General features: G+C 40.8%; 1 protein-coding gene across 1 annotated transcript; it reads left to right on the top strand.

The window, feature by feature from the left end:
• The first annotated feature begins 319 nt into the window (after positions 1-319).
• On the top strand, positions 320-1,279 carry LOC117489292 (olfactory receptor 11A1-like). The gene has a single exon (XM_034138498.1). The coding sequence runs from the start codon at positions 320-322 to the stop codon at positions 1,277-1,279; it is 960 nt and encodes a 319-aa protein (XP_033994389.1).
• Positions 1,280-17,459: the final 16,180 nt, after the last annotated feature.

Raw genomic sequence — 17,459 nt, 5'->3', positions numbered from 1 at the left:
GCAGCACTGCTGGTGACTAATGTTGTGCTGTGTGTAAGGTAATTATTTCTCTGTCATTTAAATAATCTATGTATTTGCACATTTACAAAGACTGGGCAGTAAGGCTTTACGTTTTTGCTGGATTCTGATATGTTTTTTTTCTATGTGCTTGATCAATTTTAACAAGAAAAACAAAATAATCTGTGTTTTCATTTCATTTTGCCTTGCAGATAGAAAAAAACAATGCCTTTTTAATCAAAAACAATTTCTTCTTCATTTCAGAGTTAAAAGATGAGAAGCAAATCGTTGTACAATTGTTTTCTCTCCTAAAACTACAATGATGGTGAATTCTACTTTATCCTACTTCCTTCTTAGCACTTATATCCATGTTGGGAATTTGAGGTACTTGTATTTCATGATAACTGCAATTCTATACATTGTGATTGTTTTTGCCAACACGTCTCTGATTGTGGTTATCTGCGTGAACAGGAGCTTACATGAACCTATGTACCTTTTTCTGTGCAGCATGTTTGTAAATGAACTGTATGGTAGTACAGGGTTGTTTCCATTCCTTCTGGTTCAGATCCTCTCTGACATTCACACTGTCTCTGCTCCGCTCTGCTTCCTGCAGATTTTCTGCTTGTTTACATATGTAAATATACAATTTTGTAATTTAGCCATCATGTCTTATGACAGATATCTTGCTATCTGTTATCCTCTGCAATACAACATTCGTATGACTTCTAACAAGGCGGTCATCTTCATTATTCTCATTTGGTTGTACTCTTTCGTGAAGTTCTTGATAACTTTATCCTTAAATATCCGTTTGACACTGTGTGGAAACATCATTAACAGTTTGTATTGTCATAACTACCTTGTTGTTAAATTGGCATGTTCTGACACTCAGGTGAACAACATTTATGGATATTTTGGTACTGTTCTCACAATCTTTGTCCCTCTCTTTCCAATCCTCTTCTCTTACATTAAGATCCTCAGAGTGTGTTTCTCTGGTTCCAAACAGACCAGACAGAAAGCTGTCAGTACCTGCACACCTCACCTTGTTTCCCTCCTCAACTTCTCTTTTGGCTGCGGCTTTGAAATGTTTCAGAGTAGATTTGTTATGAGCGGTGTTCCCAGTGCGCTGCGTATTATTCTGTCACTGTATTTTCTCATCATACAGCCACTAATGAACCCTGTCATGTACGGACTGCAAATGTCAAAACTAAGAAACATATGTAAACATGTGCTCTGTTATAAACTGTTGGCTGGTGGCAGAAATAACAAAAGTGTCAGTAAATGAATGTCTTGAAATGTTCTGATTAAACATGTATCTAAGTGGAAAAAAATGTACCGTGTTTATAGTGTTGACAACAAGGTATTATATTTCCACATTAATTCCAATATTCATGTATCCACAGACAGATTGCAGATGTATACAGTGTAATACACACCTAAATTATTACCTGTACACATTTCCATCTGATCAATGATAAAGACCTGCAGGACATTACACAACATCAAATCCACGTCCTGCGGCCCTGACATTATAACAACAGGCTTGGTATATGAAATAATAAACATGTATGGCTTCTTGAATCAAACTAACTGTTTTGATGTGTTCCAGTCAGGCTTTCGACTGCACCTCAGCATGGAGACTGCTCTTGTCAAGGTCTTATTATTAGATCTCAGTGCTGCATTTGACACTGCTGACCACAAGATATTAGTAGACTGACTGGAAAACTGGGTGGGAATCTCACAGTTCCAAATTAGTCTGAATCCTTCCTTAAAAGACAGGGAAAACGTGTTTCTAATGGAAATTAAACAACAACAACAAATATATGACATGGCTGCAACCTAAGAGGCCGGCCTTCAAGCTGTAGAAGGAGGACCTGTTCATATGAACAGAATCTCAGTGTTAATACTAAAGCACAGATTCTGCCACGTCTCATTGGAATGCAAAGATTTGTACATGATCTCAACATGGAAGAGAAGGCAGCGCTCGGCTTATTTAAATGTGCAGGTGCAATAAACATATTTTGTCTCCTACATATTTGAATCTTAAAGATAAATAATTGTGATCTTCATAATAAACATAATAATCGGGACATCATTTCAGCAATAAAAGTGCAACCCTGACTGTTAGTGTTGATTGTAAAGTAGTACTAGTACCACTAGTAGTAGTAGTCGGCAGGTTACTTGATACTCAAGGTTTTAACAGTTGTAGTCTCACAAGTTTGAAATACCCTTATTATCAATGTTCCCAGTTTTAAAATGAAAATGTGGTTAAACATTGTTAAACTGTTAACACCTAAATGCTTTAGGAATCCAAACTATAACATATAATAAGTACCCTGTATCAAGATTGATGCAAAACAAGTGAAATTTGACCTTTTTAGAGAGATTTAGCACAAAAAAAAACACTTCTGGGGTCATTTGGGTGGATTTGACCTATCTCTGGCCCCCCTTGGTCGATTTTGGTGATTGACATCTCTTTTTAACCGTTAGAGCCAATGGAATCGAGGGGAACTCCCACATACATACACACGTTACCAAATAAGGAGTGAGAGTGACGCGTAGCCAAAACCGGAAGCTGCGATAACTCTGGTGGCTACCATTAGCAGCTAACTTTTATTCCCCGATTTTTACATACAAATTTAATTTTGGATTATCAATAATTTTTTCAAAGCGACAGACACATTGGTATAACCTATGGATTAACCCTCAGCAGCGTTTTTATCGTTTTAATGCTATTGAACACGACTTTTGATCAGAATAACAGCTAAGGTGAGACGATGTCCCGTTTTTGCTCCGTAATGCTACGTGTTGTGATGTCTGTGTTTGCTTCCCCTGTCGCAAGTTCTGATCAGTGATGATACTATACCTATACAGATGGAGCCTCTTATTTTGGACCCCAGCATACAGCTTCCTGCCTACTGCCAGCCAGTTACCTGCCTAAGACCTGCCAAAGACCAGTATTCAGGAATGTTAGGCCCTCCCACTATTCTCCAATTTCAGGGATTAACCAGGAGATGGCGCTATATATTAAATAACTATGGCCAAACTAAGACTTAGTTTTTCACAAGAGACAATGCAGATATTATATAAAAAACTAAAGTTAAAATCTTGTTTTTAATGCCCCAAGAGCAATAACATCTTGTCACAAGCTTTTTGGAAGAAAAAGACTTCAAGAGACCTGTAGTTGACTAATTACAGGCCTCAATAAAGTTCTGCCATTGGTTGTGAAAAACAACGGTGGACATAGTGGAAAGTGAAATTGAGATTGTCAAATTTAATAAAAATACAAAATAATGTATCTGTGTACGTGTTTTACTATATGTGATCTGCATGCACTTATCAAACATCTAATTAAAGAATGGGGAGGAGCAAAAAACACACACTTCAAGTCAGATCATCACCCTTAGCTATTTCAATTACCTCTCAAACAACCTAAACTAGTTATAAATGTTTATTTTAAATAAAGTCTTTATGACTCGGAATATGAATAAAATGGGCCCGTTACAGTTTGTTTTCATCTGATTTCAAATAAACAAATAAACAAAATTTAGATGATAAATACAACTATGAAGCCGACCCCCCTCTGAGTGAATACCTGTTAACTTAATTGTTAACACAATAAAAATGATAACAAGAAAAGTTCATGTTTTATCAAGATGATGGGTTTCCCTAACGCTCAGAGTCGCAACGACTAATTACAGGCCTCAATAAAGTTCTGCCATTGGTTGTGAAAAACAACGGTGGACATAGTGGAAAGTGAAATTGACATTGTCGAATTTAATAAAAATACAAAATAATGTATCTGTGTACGTGTTTTATGTGATCTGCATGCACTTATCAAACATCTAATTAAAGAATGGTAGCTGTACCTCTCAAACAACCTAAACTAGTTATAAATGTTTATTTTAAATAAAGTCTTTATGACTCGGAATATGAATAAAATGGGTCCGTTACAGTTTGTTTTCATCTGATTTCAAATAAACAAAGTCTTGGCTTTCAGAATATTAAACTTGTTTCGGCAAATTTAGATGATAAACTTTAAACTTTCACACACGTTGACCGGCGAAAAACTCTGCCCGGTTCACCGACCCCCCTCTGAGTGAATACCCAAGATATCTTGGTTTGATTTGGTTTGATTTGGAGAATTTATTTAGCTACTTGGCACTAAGAGTACAGATATGTCTACCCTTTCTTTTCAGAGTGTAATATCTGCATTTTCTCTTTTGGTTTGAATAGGAGAAGGGCAATGGTTATCGATGGTGCTTTTAATGCCTATTGTATACGAACTGTGTGATTTATATTGCTTTTCAAATGCATATAAGCCCCCCATTTACACTGCACTTCCCCGTCAAGAAAATGAATAGCACTTAGTTAGATCACTTTACAGATCAGGTTGGACCAGCCCTGTCGCTACTCTCTGCATTTCCTACTGCAGATTAAAAAAAAGCTACAAATGTGTATTTCTTAATAAACTAAATAGGCCACCATTGGTAGCAGTTCTCATTATATACTTCTCAGTATACTTCCCCCACCCGCCCACTGTTTGTTGCTTTTTGACATGTAAATGGGTAACTACCCCCCTCTGAGTGAATACCTGTTGTACCTGTCCGGGGCTAAGCCCATAGGACGATGCTCTGATGTCATCACCCTCGCACATTGGTCATATGTTTATGAGATCACTGTGATTCACTTCTCCGTGGCTCCTCCGTGCAGAGAGGCCCCCCCCCGTTGACAATTCACGAGCGTCTAACTCTCTCCCCCCTCCCCCGTCGCACCTTCTAACAGAACCCCCCCCCCCCCCCCCCCATATCTGGATTTGGCCCACAGACCTAGAGAGTAGCAAAATACAGTGAGTCCTAAACACAAGTAGTCAGGGTTCATTTATAACGCTTATTTTGATTTATTTTTCTCAAATGATGCTGTATGTTTCACTTTCTGAAAGCGTTAGAATCGCACATGAAAAATATTGAAAGCTGCCAGCTGCCCTCGGCCATGTCTTTGGCGGTGATCCAAGCTTCGGTACCACAGTGGATAAAGTTAGTAATACATTTATAGGCTACTGATCAAATGTCAATACATTACATAAGTCTTATTCTCATTCATACTTAATTTATTTCTTCTTCTGTCAGTATGAACACAAAAAACTAACCGGTATTACATTTCATTCTAAAGTTTACGGTCTAAAAAGGTATTTAAAACAGATAATTTGTCGTTGCTTTTGGCATAAGCAGTCAGAGGAAACATAACGTTCTCAGTAAGATTCCTTGAAGAACTAGAGCACAAGAACCAAAGTAAGCTTTACTTTCAATGAACCTTCAATATAGACCTAACATGTGAAGAAACATACTTTATTTAAAATAAACATTTATAACTAGTTTAGGTTGTTTGAGAGGTAATTGAAATAGCTAAGGGTGATGATCTGCGAACACAAACTACAGACTGCTGGAGAAGAGATATCACAGGGGGGGGGGTTGGGACACACACATTCCGATGGCCAATTCGTTTTAAACAAAGAGTAGGCTATACTCAACATAGTGGGGTGGGGGCTGGTGTACGGTATGGTCAATGTTTGTAAACACTGTGACATTTTGACTTTATTTGATCATTTCAGTTAAAAACTAACGTTCATATTTCATATTACTGTTTTGCCTGGCTGGACCTGTAATTTACAGGAAAGGAGTGCACGCTACTAAAGAGACACGCTACCATGGAAACCAAACAATGGTGTTGCTGTATTGAAGTCCGAGTGGAAACAGTCATATTTGGAGCGTTATGTTAGAATGAAACAGCGAGGTCGTGACTCACAAAAAAAAAGTGTTACTTCACTAACTGTAAGCTTGTCACTCAGAGTAACCTACAGTTAACTTAACTGTTGGAAAAGAAAGATCAGAGGGGGAGAGAGCTGTGATGGGCCATTAGGAGTGTGAACACACAGCTGAGAGCTGCCGTTTCATTCTGACTGTTTAAAAAACGGTAACAACGGACTATTTTTCTTAGCGGATGCATGTAAATTTAAATCAATACATACAACTATTTTTTAAATCAATAAAAATATTTTCTAAATCCATAAAAGCATTTTAATTAATATTGGGACTCATGTCGTTACTTTGTGGCCATGTAATAAGCGGGATAATTTGCAGCGACTTGGTCATTATGGGGAAAAATAACACCCAGGGATCAGTAATTTTTAGTGAATTACTGAGTTTAGGCACGTTAATAACATTTTAATGAAGTTGAATACAGTATATTCATATTTGTCAGTGATTTCATGTCAATTCGGCGAACATAAACGATTAAATTAGGATTAAAAATCGAGAGCCGGCTGCTGTTCGTTACGGCAACCCAACTAGGACACTTGACACAGTGGCTTTTGGCAAAGCACACAAAGAAAACAAAAAAAACCGAGAGAGATGAGTTATTGTTATTACAACGTGACTTCACTATTATTTAACAACTATTTTTATTGGGTTCTTTTATTTGGGGTTAAGTACATTGTCAGAATAAGTGAGAAATGGATTTAACTTCTGTTAGACAGCTATCATACTGAATAAATATTTATGCAAAAATGTATGGCATTAATAATGTATATCTAATTACATTTAAAAATGTATGGCATTAATAATGTATATCTAATTACATTAACTGTGAATGTCTTTCATTTTATTTAAAATGAAATAAAATTACATAAAACATTTTCCATAAAAAAGTTGATTCAAGAACAAATCAGTACTTTTCTTATATGACTATTATTGCTAAATTTGAAAGGTCTTTACCAGCTTTGGAATTATATATATATATATAGCACCTTCTGCCATCCCATCTCTACTGACAATCATTAACACTTAGATTTTATGATATCGTAAGCATCTTCAGTGATTGACTTAAACATTGAGAATGTATTTATTAACTTCTGACATTTTCATATACAAATGTGATCATACACCAACACACTTTTTTTAATTGAGTTGTGCAACATGGCGGACCATCTCGCACATGCGCACATGCATAACATCTCGCACATGCGCATAACAACATGGTGATGTTTTGTAAATGATTACATGTCTTATTTAGCACAGACTATGATCCAGACTATGATCCTATCCGTGACATATGGATCTTAACAAAGATCCGCTATACATTAGTACCAGATATACTGTACACGGACATTTTAGTGAACCAGACCAGCTGTTTCCGCCGGGTCTTCGCTTCCCGGGCATCACGTTGTTTACAAGTGTGTTCAGATGCTAAATAAAAGTTTAGCTTGTACTTTTGATACCCCGCCTCTCGGCACCACAACATCCAGTTTACTGTATTTCACATGAGCGATGTCGAACATTGAAAAGTCCTTATAAAATCTCTGTTATTAGATCAGTACTTTTCTTATATGACTATTATTGACTTGAACACTGAGAATGTATTTATTAACTTCAGACATTTGAAATATTTGAAATCAGATGAAAACAAACTGTAACGGACCCTGCCGTGTTATCTATGATTACTATGCCTTACTGTACATTCATAATTTCAGCCGGAGGTAGGTGGTAGGCGTTGCGGAGGAGCAGATTGCGAGTGAGGTGCCTGTTCTAAACGAACTATTCCAGCTGTTATAAAGCATTAAATAAAAAGTAAGCAAGGAATACAGAATGTTTCGTTACGTAACTTTGTTGAGAATGTGGCCATGTACATGTAATACATGGGATCATTTGCAGCGACTTGGTCATTGTGGGGAAAAATAACACCCATCCTGATCGTTTCAATGAAGTTGAATACAGAATATTCATATTTGTCAGTGATTTCATGTCAATTTGGCGAACATAAACATCAATGATGATGATTAAATTAGGATTAAAAATCGGGAGAGCCGGCTCGTTCGTTTTTTCCGACTAAACAACATTATTTAAATGATTACATGTCTTATTTAGCACAGACTATGATCTTATCCGTGACATATGGATCTTAACAACAAAGAAGTTGATTTCACATGACTCCAGTGTGGAACCCCACTGCACCCCCTGGTGGATCAATGATCCATTGCAGCTGGCTTCACAATAATTAAATGTATTTATCACGGGGGCGGTATCAAGTCAGACTGGGGGCCGGCCGGCCATCACGGAACGTGCACGAACCGATCACGACCCTCGCATTTTAAACTGTCCAAAATAAGACGCTTCATCTGTATAATCTGTGGAGTCTCAGCTTTAATCGGATATCTTGTATGTGCAGTTACGATAAGTAATAAGGGTATCTTTATCTTGAGTTCTGTGCCAAATGCGTTAGCATTTTTTTGCTCAGGGGTCATTTAGATGCTTCTTATGAGACTTGTGTTTTGTTTTGGTAAAAATTGTTCGTATCGTCAGTTTGCTGAGATTCTTCCCGTTAATCTGGTATAACACATTAATAGGTTTTTAAATATTAAGATGCCCTGAGACACAGTTTCTTGAAAAAACACCCTGCAGCCCCCAACTGAGGGGGCTGCAGGGTTTAACAGGCTAATAGGGGTAATTTTCTCGAGCTTTTGCACCTCATCAAAATGTTTGATGTTACAGTGGATAAAAAATTGGCAAGCAATCCATCAAATGCGAAATACACTCACCATGACATACAGAACGAATTATTTGATATAATGGCTGATATGATACGAAAATAAATAAGTGATGAGGTGGGGGAGGCAGAGTACTTTGCTGTTTTGGTGGATGAAAGTAAAGACATTAGTAAGAAGGAACAGATTTCAGTGATCGTGCGGTATTTACAGCCACTGACAGAGACGTTGCATGAGGAATTCTTGCATTTCACCCCAGCAGATGGGTTAGACGCAGACTCAATACTAAACAGCATACAGCTTACACTCAGTCAGTGTAAAGTATACATTAATGGTTGTGTTGGCCAGTGCTATGACGGAGCATCTGTAATGTCAGGATGTAACAATGGAGTGCAGGAAAAGTTCAGGACAGAAGTGCCACAGGCAATTTATATACATTGCCATGCTCATAGGCTCAACTTGGTGCTGGTTGACTGTGTGCATAATGTCAACGCTGCAGCAGAGTTTTTTGAGACACTACAAATGCTCTACAAGTTTTTCTCTGGGTCAGTGGTGCACGATCTGTTCATGAAAAAACTAAAGGAACTCGAGCCAACAGCACAGTGCGTAGAACTCAAGAAGCTGAGTGATACTCGCTGGGCATGCCAATATAATGCAATCTGGGCAATCCCAGCAATCCTGGCTACCCTGCTTGACATCATCGGCCTGTCAAATCCACACCGGAGGACAGAGGCGAGAGCTCTCAGTGCAATCATGGACGAGACATTTGTTGTACTTCTCATTATTTTCGAGGATGTATTCAGAACAACCATGTTCATGTCGGATCAGCTTCAGTCCGCCACTTTTGATCTTGAAGCAGTAGATGAACTGGCCCAGTCTGTTACCACTGCCATATCTGAAAAGCGGACAGAGGACAAGTGGAGGGAAATCTGAAATGAAGCAGAAAGTCTGTGCGTGAACGCAGGAATTGCACGTGACGCAACGTGAGAGAAGGCGGGCCCAAACATCTCGACATCTGGAGGGGTTTGTAGTGGAAGCCCCGTTAGAAAGAGCACGCTTAGACACAGATGACCTGAGAACACACTCGTTATATCCTGTTATAGACAGGTTGTTAATGGAGATGAAACGTCACTTTTCAACAGAAACCAATGAAGTACTGAGAGGTGTGTCCGCCCTGAGCCCCAAACACACATAATTTCTGGACAAAAAAAGGATACTGCCCATGGTCCGCCACTATGGAATCAGTGAGGAAAACCTGTCTGCAGAGCTTTACCAAGTTCGCCAGCTGTTGCAAAGAAAAGAAGAACAGGGACATACTATCACCACCACCAAGGAGTTTCTATCCCTCATGAGGCCATACAGAGATGCATTTATAGACTTGTACAAACTGATATGCATATCTCTGACACTTCCTGTGACCTCAGTGAGCTGTGAGCACAGTTTTTCTTGTCTGCGTCGTTTGAAAAACTACCTGAGGAACACCATTGGGGACTCTCGAACCAGTAACCTGGCACTGTTGGCTATAAACACCGTGAGAACAAGGGCCCTGGACAGCGACTAAATCATTGATGCATTTGCCCTCAACCACAACAACAGACGCATTGTTTTGTTATGAAGACGTCTAATGGTAAGTGCATGATGATGCACCCCCTCTGTTGCCTATTATAAATGTAATGCATTGATGGTTGAGGCAAACATTCTGACTGTTTATAGTTATTTCTATGTGGCCTACTTGTGTTTAATTTTATGTTCAGAGCCAGAGGTGTGTTAGGCTTGTGGACCTTACCCGCTGTAACAGTTGTAGATATGCAGTGGTGTTTGTTTGTACATCATTTAAATTAGTATAATCACACTAATTCTGTGTTCTTCGTTTATTTATGTTCAATACCTGACAAGGTCGGAGATCAGTGGGCGGAACTTCTGAAATGTAGTCACTGTACTCAGAAGATTCTTTTTGTGGGTACACCCCCCCTTTATATTGTGTCCCTCACGTTTCCTCTTCCCTTTTTGTTTTTGTAAATGTTTCCACGTGAGAGGAGTCACTGTGAGGGATACAAAATGTTATACTGATTTGTTATATCAGATTGTCAGTGATTAAAAGGAAATCGTAAACTGTATGGTGGCTCGGGTCTCATCCATCCGTGAACAACGCAAAACACAACGCAGAGACCGCTTAATGTTGCTCTCAAAGTGCACCAATTTATGCTTTTAACTTCAATATTTAAAAAAAACATGCCCCCGGACCCTCCTAGAGGAGGTGAGGACCCTCCTATAGGAGGTGAGGTCCACTCCCCACTTGTAAAAATAGCACTTTACCCCTGCTTACACCTATATGCCGTGAGCTGATTATCGAGCCTTCATTGTAACAGTCGAGGGTGTACTGTGTGTAGGGATGGGTATCGTTAAGGTTTTAACGGTACTACTACTTTTATCGATACCGCTTATCGATCCGGTCTTTTAACGGTACTTTTATCGGTTCTTTTGGAGAAACAAAAAAGGTAAACTAAATAAACAAATTGTGAACAAAACTAACATTGCTTTTTATTTAAATTAAATACATAATATTTCACATCAAAAGAAACAACAATGTTTTAACAAATCGTATTAAATAATCTGATGACAGAACTGTAAACAGAATAGCTGAAACTTTAACAAAACAAATAACTCAGTTATCTCTAATCATTAACCCATGTTTGTATAATTGAGTTAACTCCGTGTGTTGCTGCTAGCATACATAACACCTGACGTGGAAACGTTACTCGTGGATGGGGCTACAGAGCTACTAGAAAGACAGTCAAACCCGGTGCATTTCTCCGTCTGAATGTGGTGCACTTTTGCTAAATGTTTAGACAAATTGCTCGTGTTACCGCCCTGACATGCTAAACTCTTATTGCACTTTTGGTAACGAGCATTGTCCACATCGAGACGGGTAAAGTTTAACCACACCTCGGAGCACGCTCTCTCCGCCATCTCCTCCGTGTGTGTGTGTTGCTGCAGCTGCGTGCCCCGCCCCCTCGCACACAGACGGGGGAGAGAGATCTCTCGTCTGGATTGGAAAGATCGAAAATACTAAAAATAATCATAGACGCATTTTGCAGTCTTTTTGCGTATTAGAAACGGAGTTGGCGACACTAAAACTGCAATATAATGTTTGTGTAGCAATAATTCATGACATATATTTTGTACGTGTCTCCAGTACAGATAAAAAGACCAATAACGTTGGAGCTTAACGGTACCACGGTCTTTAATAATTCAGCCCCGGGGCCCGTTTAATACCGGGGCTCGGTACCCATCCCTAACTGTGTGTGTGCGTGTGGGGAGTGTTGCAGTAGAAAATTCAACTGTAGCGCTGGTGCATTAATGGGATACCCTAAATGTTTGAGCACCCTCTATGAAACGTCAAGCTACCCCACAGCACCCCCTAGAGAAAATCTCTGGCGCCGCCACTGACTGTCAGTGAGGGAGGGGCTTTGAAAGAGAGGAATTCAAAGGATGATACTGAGGGGAGGGTGAGTTCTGTATTCCGGATGTTCTGGTTGTAGATGAAAGCCAGCCCACCACCACGGCGTGAGGGGCGGGGTTTAGTGATGTAATTCAAACATGGGGGGGATGTTTGATTGAGGGAGAAGAAGTAATTGGGTTGTTGCCAGGTTTCAGTGAGCAGAAGGAAGTCGATGGGTTTGTCCAGAATTAGTTTGTGAAGGATGTGGGCTTTATTGTTGAGTGACCGGATATTGAGGAGGGCAAGATTGGTCAAGTGGGGGGTTGGAGTCATCCCTAACAACTGTAAGGACCCTCACTATTGCGGTAAGCGTGTTGTAACTTCCGGTCGTTGTTGTCACCTCCGGGTATCCTGTGTGCCTGTTCTGCTGCTGATAGCTTATATTATCTTAACTTAAATCGATCGTTTTAAAACTCTTTTTCAAGGCAACTGCCTGACGTTGTAATCACACGTTACTACAGCTTAAGCACTCACAACTCTCCTTTTCTTAGCGACTGTAACTCCACAGTTGCCTACACTCTTTTCGGGTTTGCTAACGGTAGCTACTTTAGCTTGATAGCTAGCCATGGCTCTTTCCCCACCCTCCGGTGCTATTTCCTGCTCTACCTGTCTCATGTTTAGTTATTCCCCTACCTCCTTTACTGGTACCGATACATGTGTTAAATGTAGTATAGTTGTTCGGTTGGAGGCGGGAATCATAGCCATAGAAGCCCGGCTCTGCATTTTAGAAAGTAACCCAGCTACAGTAAAGCCCATCTTAGTCGGTGCGGACCGGCAAAAGGTAGCTCCTACTAGCCGTCCCCCGACAACTCCCGAGCAGCAGGGAGACTGGGTGACTGTTCAGAAGGGGCATAATGCGAAACCCGCAGGTCCCCACCAACCCGTTCACGTATCTAACAGATATTCCCCACTCAGCGAGGCACCCGCTGAGAAGTCAACTCTGGTTATTGGTAGCTCTATTATGAGACACGTGAACTTAGAGACCAAAGCCTCCACAGTCACATGCATTCCGGGGGCCAGAGCGGGCGACGTTGAGGCGCATCTTAAACTGCTGGCTAAAAATAAACGTAAATACAGTAGGATTGTTATTCACGTCGGTGGTAATGATGTTCGTTTACGCCAATCAGAATGCACCAAAGTTAATGTGGCGTCGGTGTGTAGTTATGCTAAAACAATGTCGGACACCGTAATTTTCTCTGGTCCCCTCCCCAATCTGATCAATGACGACATGTATAGCCGCATGTCATCATTTCAGCGCTGGTTGTCTTGGTGGTGCCCAGCAAACGATGTGGGCTTCGTAAATAATTGGACAGCCTTCTGGGGAAAACCTGGTCTGATTAAGAGAGAAGGTATTCATCCTACTTTGGAAGGTGCAAATCTCATTTCGGCAAACATTTCAGGGCTTTGTGGACGTAATCCATGACAAACTGGAGTTGAGACCAGGAGGCGGAGTCGCAGTCTTGCACGCTTCTCTGCGCTCTCTCCAATAAAATACCCAATATTAACGGTGTGTGTCTGGCAGTTAAAGTAAAAGCTAATAGAGGTGTCATACATAATAACCTAATAAAAGTAAATGTAACAACTACTACAGTGCAACAAAACAGGAAGATTAAATGTGGTCTCTTAAACATAAGATCTCTAGTATCTAAAGCAATATTGGTAAATGATTTAATATCAGATTATAATATTGATATATGCTGTCTCACTGAAACTTGGTTGAGACATGAAGAATATGTCAGCATAAATGAGGCCACTCCACCCAGCCATATCAATACTCATATTGCTCGAGGCACAGGCCGAGGAGGTGGAGTTGCAGCCATCTTTGACTCAAATTTGCTTATCAAAATTAAATTATACCTCCTTTGAAAGTCTTGTTTTTAGTCTTACATATCCGACCTGGAAAACTTTGCAGCCAATCTTATTTGTTACAGTGTACCGTGCACCAGGTCCTTATTCAGAATTCTTATCAGAATTCTCTGAGTTTTTATCAACTTTGGTACTTAAAACAGATATAGTAATTATCGTAGGTGACTTTAATAGTCATGTTGACGACGATAAAAATAGCCTTACTGTTGCATTTAACTCCCTCTTAGGTGCCTTACAAATAATGGACGTCCACTCTCGGGAGCGTCGGAGTGGTGCGGTCACCCTAAGTGACAGACCTAAAGTATCCGGGATTGAGGCACCTTCCCTGGCTTGTACATTTTTGGTTATGCGCCCTGGAGGTATCAGCCTATTTTAAACAACTTTTCCCCGCCTTTCAAACACTTATTCCGGGGTTTTAGTCAGTCATTTTGCAGGATATCATTTAACATTGACCCTCTCCTGCAAATGCACATATTCTGTGCATTTTCAGGAGAGCGTCAATGTTAAATGATATCCTGCAAAATGACTGGCTAAAACTCTCTTCCAGACATTTAAAAATACTTTCCCCGACCATTTAAACATTATTTCTGGCTTGTAAAGTGCAGTTATGCGCCCTGGAGGTATTATACTATTTCAAACAACTTTTCCCCGCCTTTCAAACACTTATTCCTTGGTACAAGTGTTATCTTTCCCCCCCTGGGTGTGTGTGAGACAAGTGAACTGAGTCAGCCTGCCAACAAGCAGCACCGTGCTGTCATTTGAAACATGTTACCCCACTGTTTAACACACCTTTACCCACGTTTTGAGCACCTACTGCTGGGTCAATGTGTCCTCCAACGCCCCCCCCCCTGGGTGTGTGTGAGACAAGTGAACTGAGTCAGCCTGCCAACAAGCAGCAGTGTGCTGTCATTTGAAACATGTTACCCCACTTTTTGACACATCTTTACCCACGTTTTGATCACTTACTGCTGGGTCAATGTGTCCTCCCTGAGTCAGCCTGCCAACAAGCAGCAGTGTGCTGTCATTTGAAACATGTTACCCCACTGTTTAACACACCTTTACCCACGTTTTGAGCACCTACTGCTGGGTCAATGTGTCCTCCAACGCCCCCCCCTGGGTGTGTGTGAGACAAGTGAACTGAGTCAGCCTGCCAACAAGCAGCAGTGTGCTGTCATTTGAAACATGTTACCCCACTTTTTGACACACCTTTACCCACGTTTTGATCACTTACTGCTGGGTCAATGTGTCCTCTTTCGCCCCCCTGAGTCAGCCTGCCAACAAGCAGCAGTGTGCTGTCATTTGAAACATGTTACCCCACTGTTTAACACACCTTTACCCACGTTTTGAGCACCTACTGCTGGGTCAATGTGTCCTCCAACGCCCACCCCTGGGTGTGTGTGAGACAAGTGAAGTGAGTCAGCCTGCCAACAAGCAGCAGTGTGCTGTCATTTGAAACATGTTACCCCACTGTTTAACACACCTTTACCCACGTTTTGAGCACCTACTGCTGGGTCAATGTGTCCTCTTTCGCCCCCCCTGGGTGTGTGTGAGACAAGTGAACTGAGTCAGCCTGCCAACAAGCAGCACCATGCTGTCATTTGAAACATGTTACCCCACTGTTTAACACACCTTTACCCATGTTTTGAGCACTCTTTCCTGGGTTGAAAAGACATGTGCTGTAGCCTGGTTCTCTCCCAGTACTGGGTACTAGTTAATGCCACTATCACCACCACATTTAAACCAGATGAACTGGTAGTTATCCGGGGTGCTGCAGAGTCATTTTCAGGCTCCTCTCCACAATTGTCCCTCTAAAATGATTTTAAATAATTATTTTTGCATTTAAATGCATTTATTCTATCATTTATATGGTTCCCCAACACAATGCACATAGTCTGGAGCTCACTGGGGTCCTGCATATAATTTAATCAGGCGTTTTAACAATTTTTCCCACGAAAATGATTTTTAATCACTATCATGGGGCTATGAAAATCAAATTCCGGGTAATGCAGAGCACAAGTGCACCTTTTACTATTTAAATGTATTTGTATTATATATATTTGGGCTAGAAAGGTGACCTCTCTGGGTGATTTAGTCAGTTTATGGAGCTTAGCCCAAAAATCCTGGATGATCCAGGCCTAATTTGGGTGCTCATAGGCGGCCTGCTAGGCGCCCCCACCCGTGGAAAGCAAAAAAAAGTGAAGAAAACGGTTAATTATATCTTAAAATAATCAAAAATGAAGTTTTGAAAAATTCTCAAAAAATGATTAAGTGCTAACAGGAGAAGGGGCCAGGTGTTTGGCGCCTCGGGCCGATTTTCCCCCTTCTCCGATGGTTGGTGCAACGGAGAAGGGGAAAAGGTCCTTGGGCTTCATTTCCCCTACCCTGTGAAAAAGATTCATCCATACTTTTCAGACTACCGTCCGCACGAAATCGGAAACCCAGTTTTTGGGTGCACTCAGAAAAAAAACGGCTGTTGCAAATCATGGAAGAATGTATCCGCTCACCAAGCACTCTGAGTGGGCCTAATTTTGTGCCTCAAGACCCCCCAGCCTGGTTCTCACAATACTTTAAGTTCGACATGGAGGAATGCGAGGGCACTTTGCAGGTGACTCTACCCGATTTTGAAGCACTATTTTGGGGCCTAATTTTTACATTTTCACCCCTTTGGCCGGTTCTCACAAATACTTTAAGTTCGACATTTTGAGACATGGAGGAATGTCAGGGCACTTGGCAGGTGACCCTACCCGATTTTGAAGCAATATTTTGGGGCCTAATTTTTACATTTTCACCCCTTTGGCCGGTTCTCACAAATACTTTAAGTTCGACATTTTGAGACATGGAGGAATGTCAGGGCACTTGGCAGGTGACCCTACCCGATTTTGAAGCACTATTTTGGGGCCTAATTTTTACATTTTCGCCCCTTTGGCCGGTTCTCACAAATACTTTAAGTTCGACATTTTGAGACATGGAGGAATGTCAGGGCACTTGGCAGGTGACCCTAGCCGATTTTGAAGCAGTATTTTGGGGCATAATTTTTACATTTTCACCCCTTTGGCCGGTTCTCACAAATACTTTAAGTTCGACATTTTGAGACATGGAGGAATGTCAGGGTACTTGGCAGGTGACCCTACACGATTTTGAAGCAGTATTTTGGGGCCTAATTTTTACATTTTCACCCCTTTGGCCGGTTCTCACAAATACTTTGAGTTCGACATTTTGAGACATGGAGGAATGTCAGGGCACTTGGCAGGTGACCCTACCCGATTTTGAAGCACTATTTTGGGGCCTAATTTTTACATTTTCGCCCCTTTGGCCGGTTCTCACAAATACTTTAAGTTCGACATTTTGAGACATGGAGGAATGTCAGGGCACTTGGCAGGTGACCCTACCCGATTTTGAAGCAGTATTTTGGGGCATAATGTTTACATTTTCACCCCTTTGGCCGGTTCTCACAAATACTTTAAGTTCGACATTTTGAGACATGGAGGAATGTCAGGGCACTTGGCAGGTGACCCTACCCGATTTTGAAGCAGTATTTTGGGGCATAATTTTTACATT

Source organism: Trematomus bernacchii, unplaced genomic scaffold (genome assembly GCF_902827165.1).
Source record: "Trematomus bernacchii unplaced genomic scaffold, fTreBer1.1, whole genome shotgun sequence".
Taxonomy (NCBI): Eukaryota; Metazoa; Chordata; class Actinopteri; order Perciformes; family Nototheniidae; genus Trematomus; species Trematomus bernacchii.
This window is presented reverse-complemented; position numbering and strand designations above follow the sequence as displayed.